Below are 22384 nucleotides of genomic sequence, written 5' to 3' on the forward strand. Positions count from 1 at the left end.
CGATAGCAACAGCTCATGGTCCTCCTGGAATCAGAAGTTTTTTTGACTCAATGGAGGAACGTAGTCAGAGAAATGCTGATGAATGTCTTGCTCGAGCTGTGTATGCAACTGGTTCACCTCTGATGCTCACAGGCAATGTGTATTGGAAGAGATTTCTGAATGTTCTTCACCCAGCATACCCCCCTCTACTAATTTACTGGATGTAGAGTTCAACAGAGTTCAAGTGAAGGTCAAGCAAGTCATAGAGAAAGCAGAATGTATTGCAATCATCTCTGATGGGTGGTCGAATGTTCATGGACAAGGAATAATTAACTACATCTCCACCCCTCAACCAGTATTCTACAACAGCACAGACACAAGGGACAACAGACACACCGGTCTCTACATTGCACATGAGCTGAAGGCAGTCATCAATGACCTTGGACCACAGAAGGTATTTGCACTGGTGACAGACAATGCTGCGAACATGAAGGCTGTTTGGTCTAAAGTGGAGGAGTCCTACCCTCGCATCACACCCATTGGCTGTGCTGCTCATGCATTGAATCTGCTCCTCAAAAACATCATGGCACTGAAAACAATGGACACACTCTACAAGAGAGCCAAGGAAATGGTTAGGTATGTGAAGGGTCATCAAGTTAAAGCAGCAGTCTACCTCACCAAGCAAAGTGAGAAGAATAAGAGCACCACCCGTTGGGGTGGTGTTGTCATCATGTTTGACAGTCTCCTGGAGGGGAAGGAGTCTCCAATAAATGGCCATATCACAGTCTGCCGATATGGACAGCCCCATCAAGAGGATCCTATTGGATGATGTATTTTGGGAGAGAGTGGTAAGCAGCCTGAAACCTATAGCAGTAGCCATTGCACGGATTGCGGGAGACAATGCCATCCTGTCTGATGTTCAGACTCCATACTGCCCTGCCCACTTCACCTTTGCTCCAAGCAGAGGAAACTGCAGTTCTGAAATACATCAAAAAGCATGAAGACTTCTGCCTGAAGCCCATACACGTTGCAGCGTACATGTTGGACCCCAAGTATGCTGGCAAGAGCATCCTGTCTGGTGCAGAGATCAACAAGGCCTATGGTGTCGTCACTACAATGTCTCACCACCTTGGCATAAACGAGGGCAAGGTTCTTGGCAGTCTGGCGATGTACACTTCCAAGCAAGTGCTTTGGGATGGAGATGCAATATGGCAGTCGTGCCAACACATCTCATCAGCCACCTGGTGGAAGGGACTTTGTGAAGCTGAGGCTCTTTCCCCTGTTGCCTCAATCATCCTCCAAATCCCACCATCATCAGCCACCTCAGTAGGCACCTGGCCCTTGTTTGGGAACACACAGACCAAAGCACGGAACAGGCTGACCAATACAAGGGTTGAAAAATTGGTGGCCATCCGGGCAAATTTGAGGCTTTTTGAGCCTAACAACGAGCCATCCTCAACAAGGTTGGAAAGTGACAGTGAAGATGAGGTCTCAGAGTTTGATGTTCAAGAGGTAGACATTGAGGAGGTCCAGGGAGAAGACATGGAAGCCTGAGAGGAAGACATCAAAACTTTAGTTTAGTTTATCATTTTACAGATGTATGTTGAAAACCTTTTTTGGGAGATGCAATGGATCATTGGGGACCATTCAATATTCCCTTTCTTTTATTGGTCAGTGAAATCATCCCATGTGAAGAGTCAACTAATCCAAAATTAAATCTAGAATCTGCTTCCTCTTTCGCAACAAAGCCTCTTTCACTCATGCTGCCAAACATACCCTCGTAAAACTGACTATCCTACTGATCCTTGACCTCGGCGATGTAATTTACCAAATAGCCTCCAATACTCTACTCAGCAAACTGGATGCAGTCTATCACAGTGCCATCCGTTTTATCACCAAAGTCCCATATACTACCCACCACTGCGACCTGTATGCTCTTGTTGGCTGGCCCTCGCTACATATTCACCGCCAAACCCACTGGCTCCAGGTCATCTATAAATCTTTGCTAGGAAAAGCCCCACCTTATCTCAGCTCACTGGTCACCATAGCAACACCCACCCGCAGCACACGCTCCAGCAGGTATATTTCACTGGTCATCCCCAAAGCCAACACTTCCTTTGGCCGCCTTTCCTTCCAGTTCTCTGCTGCCAATGACTGGAACAAATTGCAAAAATCACTGAAGCCTTATATCTCCCTCTCTAACTTTAAGCATCAGCTGTCAGAGCAGCTTACCTGTCACTGTACCTGTACACAGCCAATCTGTAAATAGCACACCCAACTACCTCATCCCCATATTGTTATTTATCTTCTTGCTCTTTTGCACCCCAGTATCTCTACTTGCACATCATCTGCACATCTATCACTCTAGTGTAATGCTAAATTGTAATTATTTTGCCTCCATGGCCTATTTATTGCCTTACCTCCCTACATTTGCACACACTGTACATAGATTTTTCTATTGTTGTATTGACTGTACGTTCGTTTGTGTACTCGTTTTTTTAATTGAAGTTCAATTCGTAACGAAATTGTTAGTTTTTTCCTATTGGAAGGATTTAATCATTTGCAATTATGTCTACTTATGATAAGATAAGTCTTATGTTTCTGTCTCCATATGATATGGTAAATATATCAAATGCAAAAAAATTCTACATTTAAATGGTATTAATATTAACTGGCATATATTTCTGTTAATTCCCATATATTCCCACGGAAAGTTTCCACCTCTGAATATTCCACCAAAATGTGCAACCCTAATGATGGCCACTCGAAACTACACCAACACCCTATTGAAACTAATTTCACATATAGAGTTAGCCTTAAGACAAGATTAAATTGACAATCATCAATTGTCAAACTGTATATGAAGCGCAGCTTGTAATTGACCGAGGCAGGGAAATGGAGCAACAAAAGTGACTTCTTCAAATCCTCCTAGTCACATGCAGGTAAGACGTTTTGATTTCTATATAGTATCTGAAAGAGCAGATTCTGGAGGTTTCAACAATGTTTACCTTTGCCAAAAAAAAACTCAAATTTGAAGAGATTAGCTTCATTTCAAAATATTAAGAATAACAGCTATTCCAGGCGCTTCACGAATGAGCATGCAGCAGCAGACAGCCTACAGTAACAAACTAATCAAAATGATATTGTGTTCTTTGAAATAACCAAAACCTTTATAAACACAACCAAATTATTATTTTTTCGATGGCATATATGAAATGTATTTATTACTGTTAGAATGTTACAGTCAAAATGACTGCTAATAGGCTCAAAGTGGGGTCCCTCGAGGCCGAGCTCCCAAGCGTCAGAGCTAGATTAAGGCCTGGCATACATTTCAAACCAACCCTCCTTCCACACACAGTAACACTCTCCTGGCAGCCTTGATCTAAAATCAACCCGTCATCCCTCATATACTTTCTCTGTAAAATAATGAATGCGTTTTAAAATGTAACTCAAAAAGGCTGATGGATCCAGAAGTGTCTCTTATCAGAAACATCAGGGATCATTTCTCATATCCTCTCACAGTATGCATATGGAAATAGAAAAGCTGGTGTGTAACTGAGCAGATGGAATCTACTAGTGTGTGTATCTGTATGTGTATGCTTATATACATGGGGAGTGTATGATAGGAAAATGTTTGGTAGACCATGGCATATGTGTGTCTGTGTGGAGACGGCAGCGTGCTGAGATACTCACTGGTTTCTTCTCACGCTTGGCTGGTGGAGGTTGCTGCGGTGTAGGCACTATGATGGAGGGTGAGGGGGGGTACACCTGCTGTCCTGGATAGTATTGAGGTCCAGGAGCTTTGTCAGGGAGGACGAAGAAAAGGGTAAGCAGAGTACAGTATATATATATATATATATTAGAGGTCGACCGATTAATCGGAATGGCCAATTAATTAGGGCCGATTTCAAGTTTTCATAACAATCGGAAATCGGTATTTTTGGACACCGATTTGGCCGTTTTTTTTTTACAGCTTTATATAATCTTTATTTAACTAGGCAAGTTAGTTAAGAACACATTCTTATTTTCAATGACGGCCTAGGAACGGTGGGTTAACTGCCTTGTTCAGGGGCAGAACGACCTTGTCAGCTCGGGGATTCAATCTTGCAACCTTACAGTTAACTAGTCCAACGCTCTAACCACCTGCTTTACATTGCACTCCACGAGGAGCCTGCCTGTTACGCGAATGCAGTAAGCCAAGGTAAGTTGCTAGCTAGCATTAAACTTATCTTATAAAAAACAATCAATCAATCATAATCACTAGTTAAACTACACATGGTTGATCAACCATTACTAGTTTATCTAGCGTGTCCTGCGTTGCATATAATCGATGCGGTGCGTATTCGTGAAAAAGGACTGTCGTTGCTCCAATGTGTACCTAACCATAAACATCAATGCCTTTCTTAAAATCAATACACAGAAGTATATATTTTTAAACCTGCATATTTAGCTAAAAGAAATCCAGGTTAGCAGGCAATATTAACCAGGTGAAATTGTGTCACTTCTCTTGCGTTCATTGCACGCAGAGTCAGTGTATATGCAAAAGTTTGGGCCGCCTGGCTCATTGCGAACTAATTTGCCAGAATTTTACGTAATTATGACATAACATTGAAGGTTGTGCAATGTAACAGGAATATTTAGACTTATGGATGCCACCAGTTAGATAAAATACGTAACGGTTCCGTATTTCACTGAAAGAATAAACGTCTTGTTTTCGAGATGATAGTTTCCGGATTCGACCATATTAATGACCTACGGCTCGTATTTCTGTGTGTTATTATGTTATAACTAAGTCTATGATTTGATAGAGCAGTCTGACTGAGCGGTGGTAGGCACCAACAGGCTCGTAAGCATTCATTCAAACAGCACTTTCGTGCGTTTGCCAGCAGCTGTTTATGACTTCAAGCCTATCAACTCCCGAGATTAGGCTGGTGTAACCGATGTAAATTGGCTAGCTAGTTAGCGGGGTGCGCGCTAATAGCATTTCAAAACGTCACTCGCTCTGAGACTTGGAATGGTTGTTCCCCTTGCTCTGCATTGGTAACGCTGCTTCGAGAGTGGCTGTTGTCGATGTGTTCCTGGTTCAAGCCCAGGTAGGAGCGAGGAGAGGGACGGAAGCTATACTGTTACACTGGCAATACTAAAGTGCCTATAAGAACATCCAATAGTCAAAGGTATATGAAATACAAATGGTAGAGAGAGAAATAGTCCTATAATTCCTATAATAACTACAACCTAAAACTTCTTACCTGGGAATATTGAAGACTCATGTTAAAAAGAACCACCAGCTTTCATATGTTCTCATGTTCTGAGCAAGGAGCTTAAACGTTAGCTTTCTTACATGGCATATATTGCACTTTTACTTTCTTCTCCAACACTTTGTTTTTGCATTATTTAAACCAAATTGAACATGTTTCATTATTTATTTGAGGCTAAATTGATTTTATTGATGTATTAAGTTAAAATAAGTGTTCATTCAGTATTGTTGTAATTGTCCTTATTACAAATAAAAAATATATATTTTTAAAATCGTCCGATTTAAATCGGTATCGGCTCTTTTTGGTCCTCCAATAATTGGTATCGGCGTTGAAAAATCAAAAATCGGTCGACCTCATATATATATATACCCCACTATATATATACATATACATACAGTATATCACAAAAGTGAGTACACCCTTCACATTTTTGTAAATATTTGAGTATATCTTTTCATGTGACAACACTGAAGAAATGACACTTTGCTACAATGTAAAGTAGTGAATGTACAGCTTGTATAACAGTGTAAATTTGCTGTCCCCTCAAAATAACTCAACACACAGCCATTAATGTCTAAACCACTGGCAACAAAAGTGAGTACACCCCTAAGTGAAAATGTCCATGTTTGGGCCCAAAGTGTCAATATTTTGTGTGGCCACCATCATTTTCCAGCACTGCCTTAACCCTCTTGGGCATGGAGTTCACCAGAGCTTCACAGGTTGCCACTGGAGTCCTCTTCCACTCCTCCATGACGACATCACGGAGCTGGTGGATGTTAGAGACATTGCACTCCTCCACCTTCCGTTTGAGGATGCCCCACAGATGCTCAATAGGGTTTAGGTCTGGAGACATGCTTGGCCAGTCCATCACCTTTACTCTCAGATTCTTTAGCAAGGCAGTGGTCGTCTTGGAGGTGTGTTTGGGGTCGTTATCATGTTGGAATACTGCCCTGCGGCCCAGTCTCCGAAGGGAGGGGATCATGCTCTGCTTCAGTATGTCACAGTATATGTTGGCATTCATGGTTCCCTCAATGAACTGTAGCTCCTCAGTGCCGGCAGCACTCATGCAGCCCCAGACCATGACACTCCCACCACCATGCTTGACTGTAGGCAAGACACACTTGTCTTTGTACTCCTCACCTGGTTGCCGCCACACACGCTTGACACCATCTGAACCAAATAAGTTTATCTTGGTCTCATCAGACCACAGGACATGGTCCCAGTAATCCATGTCCTTAGTCTGCTTGTCTTCAGCAAACTGTTTGCGGGCTTTCTTGTGCATCATCTTTAGAAGAGGCTTCCTTCTGGGACGACAGCCATGCAGACCAATTTGATGCAGTGTACGGCGTTTGGTCTGAGCACTGACAGGCTGACCCCCCACCCCTTCAACCTATGCAGCACTCATACGTCTATTTCCCAAAGACAACCTCTGGATATGACGCTGAGAATGTGCACTCAACTTCTTTGGTCGACCATGGCGAGGCCTGTTCTGAGTGGAACCTGTCCAGTTAAACCGCTGTATGGTCTTGGCCACCGTGCTGCAGCTCAGTTTCAGGGTCTTGGCAATCTTCTTATAGCCCAGGCCATCTTTATGTAGAGCAACAATTCTTTTTTCAGATCATCAGAGAGTTCTTTGCCATGAGGTGCCATGTTGAACTTCCAGTGACCAGTCAGTATGAGGGAGTGTGAGAGCGATGACACCAAATTTAACACACCTGCTCCCCATTCTCACCTGAGACCTTGTAACACTAACGAGTCACATGACACCGGGGAGGGGAAATGGCTAATTGGGCCCAATTTGGACATTTTCACTTAGGGGTGTACTCACTTTTGTTGCCAGTGGTTTAGACATTAATGGCTGTGTGTTGAGTTATTTTGAGGAGACAGCAAATTTACACTGTTATACAAGCTGTACACTCACTACTTCAGTGTCGTTACATGAAAAGATATACTCAAATATTTACAAAAATGTGAGGGGTGTACTCACTTTTGTGATATATATACAGTGGGGAGAACAAGTATTTGATACACTGCCGATTTTGCAGGGTTTCCTACTTACAAAGCATGTAGAGGTCTGTCATTTTTATCATAGGTACACTTCAACTGTGAGAGACGGAATCTAAAACAAAAATCCAGAAAATCACATTGTATGATTTTTAAGTAATTAATTTGCATTTTATTGCATGACATAAGTATTTGATCACCTACCAACCAGTAAGAATTCCGGCTCTCACAGACCTGTTAGTTTTTCTTTAAGAAGCCCTCCTGTTCTCCACTCATTACCTGTATTAACTGCACCTGTTTGAACTCGTTACCTGTATAAAAGACACCTGTCCACACACTCAATCAAACAGACTCCAACCTCTCCACAATGGCCAAGACCAGAGAGCTGTGTAAGGACATCAGGGATAAATTGTAGACCTGTACAAGGCTGGGATGGGCTACAGGACAATAGCCAAGCAGCTTGGTGAGAAGGCAACAACTGTTGGCACAATTATTAGAAAATGGAAGAAGTTCAAGATGACGGTCAATCACCCTCGGTCTGGGGCTCCATGCAAGATCTCACCTCGTGGGGCATCAATGATCATGAGGAATGTGAGGGATCAGCCCAGAACTACACGGCAGGACCTGGTCAATGACCTGAAGAGAGCTGGGACCACAGTCTCAAAGAAAACCATTAGTAACACACTACGCCGTCATGGATTAAAATCCTGCAGCGCACGCAAGGTCCCCCTGCTCAAGCCAGCGCATGTCCAGGCCCGTCTGAAGTTTGCCAATGACCATCTGGATGATCCAGAGGAGGAATGGGAGAAGGTCATGTGGTCTGATGAGACAAAAATAGAGCTTTTTGCTCTAAACTCCACTCGCCGTGTTTGGAGGAATAGAAGGATGAGTACAACCCCAAGAACACCATCCCAACCGTGAAGCATGGAGGTAGAAACATCATTCTTTGGGGATGCTTTTCTGCAAAGGGGACAGGACGACTGCACCGTATTGAGGGGAGGATGGATGGGGCCATGTATCGCGAGATCTTGACCAACAACCTCCTTCCCTCAGTAAGAGCATTGAAGATGGGTCGTGGCTGGGTCTTCCAGCATGACAACGACCCGAAACATACAGCCAGGGCAACTAAGGAGTGGCTACGTAAGAAGCATCTCAAGGTCCTGGAGTGGCCTAGCCAGTCTCCAGACCTGAACCCAATAGAAAATCTTTGGAGGGAGCCGAAAGTCCGTATTGCCCAGCGACAGCCCCGAAACCTGAAGGATCTGGAGAAGGTCTGTATGGAGGAGTGGGCCAAAATCCCTGCTGCAGTGTGTGCAAACCTGGTCAAGAACTACAGGAAACGTATGATCTCTGTAATTGCAAACTAAGGTTTCTGTACCAAATATTCAGTTCTGCTTTTCTGATGTATCAAATACTTATGTCATGCAATAAAATGCAAATTAATTACTTAAAAATCATACAATGTGATTTTCTGGATTTTTGTTTTAGATTCCGTCTCTCACAGTTGAAGTGTACCTATGATAAAAATTACAGACCTCTACATGCTTTGTAAGTAGGAAAACCTGCAAAATTGTCAGTGTATCAAATACTTGTTCTCCCCACTGTATGTATGTATGTATGTATGTATGTATGTATGTATGTATATACACACATACATGTGCTTGGCTATATATATATATATACACACACACACACACACACACACACACACACATACACACACATGCTTGGCTGAGACTTACCGTACTGAGCAGGGTACTCCCCTGGGCCAGGGCCAGGATAGAAGGTGCCAGACCCTGGCGGCTGCACTGAAAACTGCTGGGGCGGCCCCACATAGGGCGTACTGTGGCGATACTGCAGAGAGACAAACGGAGGGGATAGAATAGAACAAAAGGTTAAAGGCAGTGTGGGACAATAGGAGAGGAATGCCTACTGGAGAGTAGCAGCAGCCTGGTCAGTCAGTCTCACCTGTGGGATATAGTACTGGGCAGCCTGTGGGGAAGGGAAAGGCATGGGGGCCATCATCATCATGGTGGGCTGGTTGGGGGGGTACACCGCCGATGTGGGGTTCTGAGAGCAGGGCCGCATAGAGGGAGCGTTGGTGGGGATGGTTGGCCGCGCTGTCTGCATCTGAGCCCTCTGGAAAAACTGACACACACAAAGATAATAAATGTGGCAAAAGTTAGTCCCAGAGGAGCAAGAGAGGATCCACAACTGTCCCAACAGCAGTGTTATCTCTTCATGCCTGTCATGTGCGGTCTCATTTCAGCTTTGGGGATGCAGGGGCTCTGAGAGAATAGCCACTAAGGCCTAAGGGACAGAAAGCATCATCTCAGAGGACCAGGTGGATGGCACTTCCACTCCATCACTCTGTTCTGGTCTACAGAGAGACACTGAAACAGTCAGAGCACATCTTTCCCCAGGCAGCATTAAACCCATAGCACACCCATAGGACTCCTGACCCCTCCAGCTGGGTTCACTCAGCCCTCTCATCAGAGAGATGGAGGTTGTGAAAGGTCTCAAAACACAGCGGTCTACCAGCCACCTCTGCCTCCCAACCTGCTGTGCTGTTACAACAGGGCTTTGGAGAGCACTGTGCCATGCTGCCAGAGTCCACCACCAACCAGCAACACCTGTACCTACTCACCTATCTCCGCAGCCACACACACTGTTACACACCACAAATGCTGACTCTATATGCAACCAAATGGCCTTTACAATGCAGTGTCTACAACAGTCACATTTGGAAAGGGAAGTGCTCTAAGATAAATTGTTACTGTTTATGCTATAGTTAATGTAGACAAACTGGGGATACAGTGTATTATAGTTCTGTGTATAGATTGTGTTTACGATTTGGAGACAGCTCTTCACGCATCATAAAACACAGAATCATGAAAATGTTCTCATGACTGCAGAAGTTGTGCTGTTTGCAGGAGACTAAATATTACAATCAATGGGAGGCTCTGTGCTGCCAGGCTCTTTTGGGGGAACTCATAACATTTTATGCAGCAATCAACGTACTCTGGGCAAGATGAAAGACTCCAAACAACAGCTGTGGCCGACATCCTAACGACTAGAGCTCAAGTTTACCACACAGTTGACTCAGCTTCCAATAATTCAGAGATTCAGGTACCCTGAAGTGTACACAAACTTCCTTTAAAATCAGGTTATTTTTATTGTAAAAAATTTGGGGGGACCGCAAGTCCCATAGGGCGGCGCACAATTGGCCCAGCGTCTCCGGGTTAAGGGAGGGTTTGGCTGGGGGGGGCCTTTACTAGGCTCACGAGACAAGATCGTTATCATGAAATTGGGGAGAAGGTGGGTAAAAATTACAACAAATATAAATAAAATGGGGCGAGGAAGAGTTATCAGCTCTAAAAGGAAGAGTTAACAGTTCTAATATTCTGCATGCAGTTCAGCCAAACTAAGCAAAGATGAGGAAAGAAGAATGGATCAAAATGATATAATTATTTTAAAAAGGCTTTGTTTGTTAAAGAAAAGACAGCATGAGAGTGAGTGTGGTGGTCTTAGATTGTTATGTTGGGGGGGGAGGCGTTTTCTACTTGTAGTGAAGATGATGGCCACAGGAGGGCTCTGGGGTTAAAGGTTAAATGTTAGGGGTTAGGACCAGTAGGTGGTAGGTAGGAGTGTTCCTCATGCCATGCATCTGCAGAGAGTTATGATAAGAGTCATTATTACCTGGATGGGCCTGAATCCTCCCTTGAATATTGAAGCAAGAAAGAGAGAAAAGCCAATGGGAGACTGCACTGATGAGTGTGGAGCCCAACACAGCGGGCAATCATTCACAACACACACACGCACAAACCGCAACATTATGCAGCCGGTGGGCCCTTTTGCCAACTGGGTAGTTCTCAGTCCCAGTGAGGAGCCGACAGCAATGACTTAGTAACACAGACAGGGTGTGAAACGCTGCGAGCCAGGACCTACCCTCTGGAGTTATGTGACATCACAGAGGTCTTTCTATCTAGCTTCTATCATTCACCTAAACTCAGCCAGGCTCACCAGGTGTGACCGCAGTATTATTCCCAACACCACGGAGTAAAGACAGAGAAGGAGGCGGGAGTCCGAGTCAATCCTGATGGGAACGCTCCTTTTTCTTCCCTTTCAGTTTGCTTTGCTCTGGCAACATGCACGGTAGACCAACTAGGATTTTGCTCAAATTTGGCTGGCAGACATGAGCTTGTTGTTACTATCAGGGAGTGACAACAATGATAGCTCTGCTCATTTCAAACAGAGCACGATGACATGGCCTCAATTGCGCAAGTTAAATGTTAATTCAAGATGCAAAATGTTGATGCTAATATCTGACCATACCATGGCTGAATTTGAACTCTTACTAGAATAACTGGAAGAAAACTGCTCACAGTAAACACCAGCTCAAAACCAATACTGATACAATTTACTTGGATGTCTCTAAAGTGGAGATAGAGTCTACAACTAATGTTGTCCAACCAAACAACAACTTTATGCTTATGTCTGACCTCTTGGTTTGCATTCTTAAAGAGCAATAAAGAGCAAAAGACTGAAGTTCCTTTAGAAAAGAGAAATCAAGAGTAACACTGAGAAGTCCGAATGAGATCACTATGTAACCATTTTTTGTGTGTGGGGATTGCAATTTATATCAGAGACAAGGCCCATTTTCTCTGGCCGTATAATAGCCCTTTAGTTCTGCTTCATCTGCTTTCCGACTCCACTTCCGTGGCGGCACAAGAGGCCAGTGCCAGCACAGAGCAGAGCCAGTATGTGACAGGGCATGTACTGTGTACTCTGTGCCAGTAAACAGTTCAGATTCAGACACACTGAGCCTGACTGACATAGGAGGCTGACTATTAATAGTCTGTCAAAATGACCAACACAGAATGATCCAGAAGGTGAGAATGTTGGACAACAAGTTATGGACGGGGTGGGGGTGCGCCTGTCTGCCTGTGGGACCCAGTGTCTTTAAATGGCATCTGCTTCTCAGACAGGGAGACACCAGGAAGACTCTACGGGCTCCGTTTCTGTGCCCAGGATCACATAGTTATGCTCTCTCACACACACACACACACACACACACACACACACACACACACACACACACACACACACACACACACACACACACACACACACACACACACACACACACACACACACACACACACACACACACACACACACACACACACACACACACACACACACACACACACACACACACACACACACACACAATTCACAAACAAAACATGCAATCACATTCATATGAAGCATCTAAATCATCAGATAATCTAAAAATGCAGTTCAACCCTCTTTAAAAGGAGAAGAATCGAGTACATAAAGTATGCCAACGTCAGAAAACAGGACAAGATATTTCCAAAATGTTGGCGCAGTACTATTAGTACCACACTTGTTGACACTAAGTCTGATCAACAGCTTGACTAGCAAGTCCACAACATGAGAAGAAAAGATAGTCATCACTATAGTATGGCAAACATCTAGCATCGTTGCTCGACTGGCAGAAAGGCAACAGTCTTCTTGGATATGCCTTTAACAACAATGTGGCAAAAATCTAGAGAGAATGGTTGTTGACAAACACAATCAGACTGTTGCATGCCTGGGTGGAAGGCAGGCGGGAAGGGGAGCCATATATTCTCATTAACTTAGGGCAGTGTTTCCCAACTCCTGTCCTCAAGTACCCCTAACACTAGGGGTGTAACGGTTCACCAAAAACACGGTTCGGTACGTATTGCGGTTTTGGGGTGACGGTTCGGTTTCGGTACAGCGGGAAAATGAAATGCAAAAGTTACTGTAGTTAATTTTTGTTTATTTAAGAAAATACAACCTACTGTTATTCCTGATTCCATACATGATCATGAGTCATAATGCCTGATAAGAGCACAAATCAGGAATACCAACACTTTGTATTTTCACAATTACTCACCAACACTAAAATAAAGTGCATGTGAAATCAGGCAGTACCCGCTCTATATAAGCAAGTTAAACCCGAAGTTGTCAATGAATAAACATGGCTCAGATATTGTATAGGCCTATGCTATAATGTATTCTTACAAAGAGAAAAATATGCACACTTGTGTGGCACTCAAACGGGGAATGTCTGTAGCTCATTTCCCAGTCTGGGATAATGTGATGGGCTTTCATGGTTAAGTATCTCTGTGTAGCCCTGGAGGTCCATCCATCTGTAGTAAGTCAACACAGGGTGCGCATTGGCCAATTCATTGACAACTTTGGGTTTAGCTTGCTTATATAGAGCGGGTACTGCCTATTTTCTGAAATGGGTGCGAGAGGGCGAAGTTTATAACATGGCTCGAGCACTTTCACGAAGTGTTGAAACCTCTATTCTTCTCAACCACGAGAAGGGGCGCATTTCCGTGGCTATAAACATACCTCTCTCTATTGTAATTCCTTTGGCCCGGTCTGAACCAGCTGAGAAGGGATGCTTGAATGCAACATTTTTTTGGGGCATTTCTGTCTTGCTCCGGTGGTAGGAATACTGGGGTCACGTCGGCGTAAATGTGTCAAAATGTTTGAGGTGTTGCCAGCTGCATAGGCTATTCTCATTGCGCAGTGGCAACATACTCCATCGCCATTTGATCTACGTAATCTACTGGGAAGCCAAAATGTACTTGAGGAATGGAGTTGGGAAACACTGACTTAAGGGACACATCCTATATAAACAGGGCCTATTTCCACCGAGAGCAGAAGCTCTTTGCCAACCAATAACAGTAGTGTGGTAAAGTGCACGAAGCAGCTCTAGCTGAGGGAAAACAGACGAGGACAGACAAAATGGGGTAAGTTACCTGATGGTGGGTTGGTCGAGGGCCCGTCGCAAACTGATGGGGGAGAAGGTGTGAGGTCCGGCAGAAAGAGAGAGTGTGAGGCAGCGATGGCAAAGCAGAGAGGAGGACAGTAACAAAGAGACAAGATGAACAATGAGGGGAACACTGAGGCACAGTAATACAAAACCACAGAGAGCAGTAGAGCTGCCACGTTGTCATGTTTACTGCCATTAGAGGAGATGATGCAGACCTGGTGGTTCCACATGACAGGGGGGCTGGGGCTGGGGCTGGGCATGGATGACTACATTGAAAGTGCAGATAGAACAGTACAATACTTTAAGTATATCATCTTAAAGTCATTGGCACACTGAATAAATGCATTATGACAATCTAAAATTAGGTAACACAAAATGATTACAACATTTACAGGAATGATTATCAACAACTATTAGATAACTCAAGACTGGAAAGCATCTCAGACACAGCAGATGCCAGAGAGTGTGTAGAGGACTGCCTGACAGACACGTCATCAAGACTTATCATTATTGAACCCAGATCATGTCGATCACTACCTCAGACGACACCGTACCCCTCCAGGCCAATCAAAATGAAACATGATCTGTCTGGGTTTCCCAAAGCACACCAGTCATAATACATACAAATGACGCAGAGAGAGAGAACAGGCACTTACCGGGCGACTCTGCGGTTGCGTGTTCATTTGCTGCGTCTGAGGAGAGTACACTAGAGGTGCTGAGCCAGAATTCTGTCCAGTGGTGTATGGAGACTGTCATAGGGGAGGGACAGAGGGATGGATGGATGTAGAAAAGAGAGGAAAGGAGAGGAGGACGTATTTAGGACAGAGAAAAAGGAAAGCGAGATGGAAAATGGTAGTTAAGAACAAGCTAAGAAGAGATTGGATGACTCATCAGTTTGGGCATTTTACCTGAGTTCACAATTATTTAGACCAACCAAACTGTTGCTCTCCTCAGCAATGGAGAATAACGGACAGTGTTAGCATGGTAAATCTATAGTAGTAGTCTAGTTAAACACTGAACAAGACCAATGTCATAGCCTATCTGGTACTTTCTGCAGGGGTTAGCCCTGAGAGCTAAATATGGGGATATCTTGTGCTAGACTACAGTCGTGGCCAAAGGTTTTGAGAATGACACAAATATTAATTTCCACAAAGTTTGCTGCTTCAGTGTCTTTAGATATTTTTGTCAGATGTTACTATGGAATACTGAAGTATAATTACAAGCATTTCATAAGTGTCAAAGGATTTTATTGACAATTACATGAAGTTGATGCAAAGAGTCAATATTTGCAGTGTTGACCCTTCTTTTTCAAGACCTCTGCAATCCGCCCTGGCATGCTGTCAATTAACTTCTGGGCCACATTCTGACTGATGTCATCCCATTCTTGCATAATCAATGCTTGGAGTTTGTCAGAATTTGTGGGGTTTTCTTGTCCACCCGCCTCGAGGATTGACCACAAGTTCTCAATGGGATTAAGGTCTGGCGAGTTTCCTGGCCATGGACCCAAAATATCAATGTTTTGTTCCTCAATGTTTTGTTCGTCACCAAACTGTTCCTGGATGGTTGGGAGAAGTTGCTCTCGGAGGATGTGTTGGTACCATTCTTTATTCATGGCTGTGTTCTTAGGCAAAATTGTGAGTGAGCCCACTCCCTTGGCTGAGAAGCAACCCCACACATGAATGGTCTCAGGATGCTTTACTGTTGGCATGACACAGGACTGATGGTAGCGCTCACCTTGTCTTCTCCGGACAAGCTTTTTTCCGGATGCCCCAAACAAATCGGAAAGGGGATTCATCAGAGAACATTACTTTACCCCAGTCCTCAGCAGTCCAATCCCTGTACCTTTTGCAGAATATCAGTCTGTCCCTGATATTTTTCCTGGAGAGAAGTGGCTTCTTTGCTGCCCTTCTTGACACCAGGCCATCCTCCAAAAGTCTTCGCCTCACTGTGCGTGCAGATGGACTCACGCCTGCCTGCTGCCATACCTGAGCAAGCTCTGTACTGGTGGTGCCCCGATCCCGCAGCTGAATCAACTTTAGGAGACAGTCCTGGCGCTTGCTGGACTTTCTTGGGCACCCTGAAGCCTTCTTCACAACAATTGAACCGCTCTCCTTGAAGTTCTTGATGATCCGATAAATGGTTGATTTTGGTGCAATCTAACTGGCAGCAATATCCTTGCCTGTGAAGCCCTTTTTGTGGAAAGCAATGATGATGGCACATGTTTCCTTGCAGGTAACCATGGTTGACAGAGGAAGAACAATGATTCCAAGTACAACCCTCCTTTTGAAGCTTCCAGTCTGTTATTCGAACTCAATCAGCATGACAGAGTGATCTCCAGCCTTGTCCTCGTCAACACTCACACCTGTGTTAACGAGAGAATCACTGACATGTCAGCTGGTCCTTTTGTGGCAGGGCTGAAATATCAATGTTTTTTTGGGATTCAGTTAATTTGCATGGCAAAGAGGGTCTTTGCAATTAATTGCAATTCATCTGATCACTCTTCATAACATTCTGGAGTATATGCAAATTGCCATCATACAAACTGAGGCAGCAGACTTTGTGATAATGTATATTTGTGCCATTCTCAAAACTTTTGGCCACGACTGTACATCTCCAAGGAGCTTTTATAACACCAGCCCCTGTGTCGCATCACTACACGTGTGCATCGTAGGGAATTAAAGCAGCACTTCTTGCCCTTGTGAGTTGTTGGTGGTGTGGCTATGTAGCTGGGATAATTAGTTGTGCCACCGGCTGCAGACACTTATTAGGCCAGAGAGCAGCTCCTTCAGGCCGAGGCAATGTGTGGGCTGGGGTGACCATGGTGAACACACAGGGTCATGGGAACCCTTTCAACACATACCTTCTGCAAAGGCTGACTCAGTCTGGAATTGCAAACAAGTGTGTGTGTGTGTGTGTGTGTACATACACACACACACACACACACAGTGTGCACCCGTGTGCACTTCCAAGGCAGTAGGAGAAACTAGCAAATCACAGCAAATGTAATTGACTTGCTGTCTCTGTGACAAATTGATGACCCCTTTAGCAGCCTCTTATGGAGAGCAGAGAAAATAAGAGAGCGCCGCAGCAGTCGAAGTTGCTGATGTCCTGTGGAATTCAGATCATTAAGACAAATGTGCTTCTCTTGGACTATTGACAAACAGTACAGAACATATAGAAATACAAAAAACACAACCTCCGAACAATCAACAGGCACTCAGTGTATTTAATTAATTTAACTCACACAAGAAGCACGCCGCAACAGGCATTTTGATAAAGATGTTAGAGAGAGAAATACAGACAAACACAGAGGCAGGCAGACGGACGGACAGACCAATGGTCAGACGCAGAGAGGATGACGGCGGAGACTCGGCTACACTCACCACTCCACCTGCCTCCCAGCCCTTAGGGTAGCGATATGGGGAAGCTGTTGGTAATGATACCTGAGAGAGCGCCTGCGAGTGGGCATGTCCTGGCGGCGTGCCCGCCAAGTTAGGGTGTCCCTTTGTGTAGTCGTGAGCTGTGTAGGGAGGACCAGGGTGCCTCGGTACCTACAGCACACAGAGCAAGATAGAGGACATCAGATGATTCCAAAATGAAATGGAGTCACTGAAGACATAGGAAGATAGAGGGTATATGCTTGTGTGTGTGCTGAGTTAAATGATATCCGGTATTTGTTAGTGTGTTGAAGCGGTATAATTTTGGCAAAGCATCACCCAGGGATGTTCACAGTCACACACGCACAGGATTCCACAGGTCATTAGACCTGCTCCTGCTGAGGAATGTAAATAAGGTGCTACGGCAGGGATTAACTCCTGTCTGTCTTTGTGCAGAGGAGCAGACCTATACTGGACATGAAGTGTGTTGTGCCCTGCTGTGCAGAATCAGGCCCGGCCCTGGCTGTAGAGTGCTGCCCTGTCCCTTTGCAGTGTTTGCAGGCAGTGTGCTTTGTGCTGTACTATCCCCATGCCCTGCCACTGTGCTGTACTGTACTGTGAGCTGTAACCCACTGCAGGTGTTGCTGCTGCAGCAAGCCTGGCACAGCAGATAATGCAGGCACGCCGGCCGGCGCACCTCCGCTCCCCTGGGCTTTGTGGTGCCTACATCGCTGCTGCTTCTGCACAGGAACCTCCGTGCGGTAGAGGCAATACTCTTCTGTTTGTTATACGACAACATCACTGTTTTTCTCTTAACACTGGTTTACTCTCCCTAGCATCTCTCTGTGTGGCCCATTTCCCCTGGTTGACCCAGGATAAAGCAGCTAATCTGACTTCTGTTGCCAGAGGAGGAGTCTCTGCCAGTGACTGACTCCACTGACAGGCAATGTGACAGTCGGGGTGGGGGAGGGAGAGTCCAGAAAGCATCCCTCTCCTCAGCAGCAGAGCAGAGCCTTCCAGACTGCTAACAAACCCCAAGGGTGGTGAAGTGAGGGCAACACACACACACACACACACACACACACACACACACACACACACACACACACACACACACACACACACACACACACACACACACACACACACACACAGCAGGGGGTAGGTGGGTGATGATGCTGACGGTTATTATGAATCACTATGTTGCAGAGGTGACAGCCACATCTTTCCAGCTGCAGGCTGAGGTCAGGTTGAGAAGTGATCTCCCATCCGTTTCTGTCATACATTACACATACGCAACATTATACACACATACACCAGGCTTTCGTTTTCTAGATTTTATGTCAGAACTAAACAGACAGTGCAACAGACCTGTGAGATGTGGTTGAGGTATGCTTGTGAGGTTCACAACTAGTGTGTGTGGTATGAGCGTATGTGTGTCTGTGGTGCAGTAGGAATGTGTGTGTGTGGTGCAGGGTATGTACTCACGCTATAGATGGCAGCGACACCGGGCTGTGTGGGGAAGATGCGGTCATCCAGGGATGGCTGAACGCGAGAGAACCTGGGACGCGTCATATTAAGGAAAATTCTGAAAAAGTGTAAACTTAAGGCCAAAACGGGTAAAAGGTGGGGGCATCAACAACCTCAACAGCAGCAGGAGCAGCACACATTCACATGCTTTGGGACATTAATGCACTGTTCTAAACAGTCTACGGCTAACAAATCTTGCAAAACCATTCAAGTCTTTCAATTCAAACATTGCAAGTTTATCACATCTTTGTTCTCTAGTTCCTTTAGCAGGTTTTTAGCCAATGTTTCCCCATCCCCGACACTGCTGCCCCCCCTCCCTAAAGCCTCATCTTCAAGAGTACACTGTGTACCTTTACCAGGGAGCATGTATGTGTCAAAGGGAAATCCCAACATGGATTTCCAAAACTCCAACTCTAGGAATGATCATGATCATGGTCCATTTCCATTTTACTCAAGGCACCAATTTCAAAGTTAATTTTAGAATCTATTACTAACTTTATAGGTCAATCATGACAGCTGAAAATAAATTCCTGAAATGTACTGTCTCACATCTAGGCCTAGTTTACTTAAACAGCCCCTTAACCAGGGACAGCCCGGTCTTTCTATTTCCTGATAGGGTTACCATGTGATCACGGGTCATGACTGATGTTAATCAGGTTGCATTCACTTTCACAAATTTCACAGTATATTCTTATTGTGTATATATTTCCAACATCACTACTTTTTATTACTCATTTGTTAATATTTTGATCAAGTGTACTGCACTGTTGAGAACTTGCAAGTAAGCATTTCACTGTATCGTTTACACCCTGTATCCTGTGCATGTGACAAATAAACTTTGATTTCATCAATGACTGCTATGATGGAGTGATGAGGAGGATAAAAAGAGGGAGAGGGGAAACGCCAGACAGATAGAAGAGCTCAGTAACCTGCTCAGGCAGTTTGTTGGGTCTTAGAGGCACACACACTGGTCACATGATTTCAGGGAAATAGAACGCCTGGCTTTCTTCTTTCCCCTCTGACACTTTTTAGTCATTCCCCAAATCCCGCCCTCCTCCCCTCAATCCAGCTCCCCCTCTCTTTCCTTGCCTGCAGGGGCCCTCGTCTCCCCTGGCTTCCCGCCAAAACCAACACTCCTCCCAATACATTTTATAACAGTGGAACTGGAGACAGCAGCTACACAGCATAACGAGGGTCTGCTATAGGTTTCCACACTTAACGCGCGCAGATCTACGCGTGTACTGGGTGGAGTCAGATTGTTTAGAGTAAACTGCACCTTTTGGTAACATGATACCTCGCAGGTCCAGACTCCCAAATAGCAGCATTCACAACAGGGCGACAGAGGTTCTTGTCGTCTTCTCATTTGTTATGAAAGCAAATTCAGAGTCTCTTGTCTTGTTAAAGTCTAAATCATGTTGCCAGATGCATCAATGGATCAACGTATTAACAACATAGCTTCTTTATTGAGGTAAAATGTACTTACTATGACTGATATCTGGTTGTCCCTCCTTGCTATTTTAAAGATGAATGCACGAACTAACTCGCTCTGGATAAGATCATCTGCTAAATGACTAAAATGTAAATGTCTTCCCTTGCTAGCAAGTTGGCTAAACACTGCAAACTATGTAGCCTTTTAGTTTCCCATAATCTGATGTATAATGAAATAATATGCCCTGGCAAATATTTGTATACTTGCCGATGTAACCTACAACATTATGCCAATTTGATAAGCTGCTTCAATGTATTCACTCTCATATTTAAAAATATAATGTAAAAAAGAGAAGAACAAATCTGTTTAAGTTTCCAAATAAACTAGAATAAATGTATCACTTCTAAACAATATACCTTTTGGGGGGATTCTAATAAGGCTACAATGTTGTTCGGCTTATTGTTTGAACAGTCGCTGAGATTATATTTGGTTATCAATGCAAAATAGGCTGCTTATTTAATGTCAATCTAAACCGAGACAGCAATCTTGAAATTGGAGGTTATTTTGAAGTTGATTAGCTTCCCACATCGGCACATTCTCACATGTGAAATAATCAGATTTAGAATTAAATAAAATGCCCTGGCAAATATTCGTATACTTGCCGGTGTAACCTACAACATTATGCCAATTTGGTATGCTGCTTCAACCTATTTAAAAACTAGAATGTCATCCTGTTTTGGTCACATAGAAAAAGCACATCTCTCGCAGTTGTTTTTACCAATAGCCTGGAATAAATAGTTATTTCTTCTAAACAAAATACCTTTTGGGGGGATTCTAATATGGCTACAATGTTGTTTGATTTGTTTGAACAATCACTGAGATTATATTTACTTATCAATGCAAAATAGGTTACTTTGATGTATAGCCTATAGATCAGATTAAGGAACCAAGCAAGTTTAATTGCCTACACAACCATGCCACCATGGCTATGCAAGGAATGATATGGCACGTGACATTTTTCTTGTGGTACCGAGTACAGAGAACGTCACAGCGCACAAGGAGCCGCGCCTGTTGTGACAAAAAACGACACTGCGCTACAGTCTCCGTAGGGTATTAATTAATAGCCCTTATGTGGAAGAGAAAATACAGTATAAAATTAAAATAAAACACTTGGAGCCACTAAATAAAGCCAAAACAAACAAAAAGAGTCTGAGTGGAGATCCCTACTGTGAGTGTGTAACCTTTAACATGGGCAGAGTGATAGCTGTAGCCACAGTCTAGGGATAAAACAGACAGGAGTGAATCCTGATGCGGTGCGGTCTTGTGTGGTGTGTGTGTGTGTGTGAGGGGCTGGAGGGGAGGAGGTAGTGACAATAAGGGAATCTGATTAGCAGGCAGCAAGGACGTTTCCTCCAGGGGTCAGAGGTTAGCAGGCCACGCAACGGCAGATGGGAAAATGATCAGATGAGACGAGACAGCTGACACCACCAGGGATTTGGCAGGAGGGACCACATGACTCTTACTGGAATTACAATTTGATCTGATTCCTGCAATTGCTATGTAGTGATGAATTGCCTAACCAAATCCCTTCGCATGTGCAAAGCAAGATTTTGTTAACACAAATATATATGTTTACACATTTATTTAACTAGGCATGTCAGTTAAGAACAAATTCTTATTTACAATGACGGCCTAGAAATAGTGGGTTAACTGCTTTGTTCAGGGGCAGAACGACAGATTTTTACCTTGTCAGCTCTGGGATTCGATCTAGCAACCTTTCGGTTACTGGTCCAACGCTCTAACCACTAGGCTACGAGCCCCACAATATGATTCATTAACTAGTGTAAATCCATTGATGCATTCGGCAACATGTGGCTTAGACTTGAATCTAAAGGGCAACTGGAGGGGAAAGAAGATGGCGCCGATAGAGATGGCAGCTTCGCGTCAAGTCTTTAGGAAACTGTGCTGTATT

General features: G+C 44.3%; 1 protein-coding gene across 7 annotated transcripts in view; it reads right to left on the reverse strand.

Annotated features, from left to right (window-relative positions):
* LOC139558375 (eukaryotic translation initiation factor 4 gamma 3-like) overlaps positions 1-22384 on the reverse strand; it is a 66597-nt gene that overhangs the window by 27408 nt on the left and 16805 nt on the right. For 4 of the 7 annotated variants that reach the window (XM_071373503.1, XM_071373495.1, XM_071373487.1 and 1 more), the window contains exons 2-10: positions 18942-19014; positions 17460-17627; positions 14733-14825; positions 14292-14342; positions 14063-14095; positions 10941-10961; positions 9210-9389; positions 8984-9095; positions 3673-3779 (exon numbers count right to left, since the gene is read on the reverse strand). In XM_071373503.1, coding sequence (XP_071229604.1) covers positions 3673-3779; positions 8984-9095; positions 9210-9389; positions 10941-10961; positions 14063-14095; positions 14292-14342; positions 14733-14825; positions 17460-17627; positions 18942-19014 — 838 coding nt within the window. Of the gene's footprint in view, positions 1-3672; positions 3780-8983; positions 9096-9209; positions 9390-10940; positions 10962-14062; positions 14096-14291; positions 14343-14732; positions 14826-17459; positions 17628-18941; positions 19042-22384 lie in introns of all 7 variants that reach the window. The other 3 variants (XM_071373520.1, XM_071373479.1, XM_071373513.1) reach the window with 2 other exon arrangements.

This window comes from Salvelinus alpinus, chromosome 2 (assembly GCF_045679555.1).
Source record: "Salvelinus alpinus chromosome 2, SLU_Salpinus.1, whole genome shotgun sequence".
NCBI classification, from domain to species: domain Eukaryota; kingdom Metazoa; phylum Chordata; class Actinopteri; order Salmoniformes; family Salmonidae; genus Salvelinus; species Salvelinus alpinus.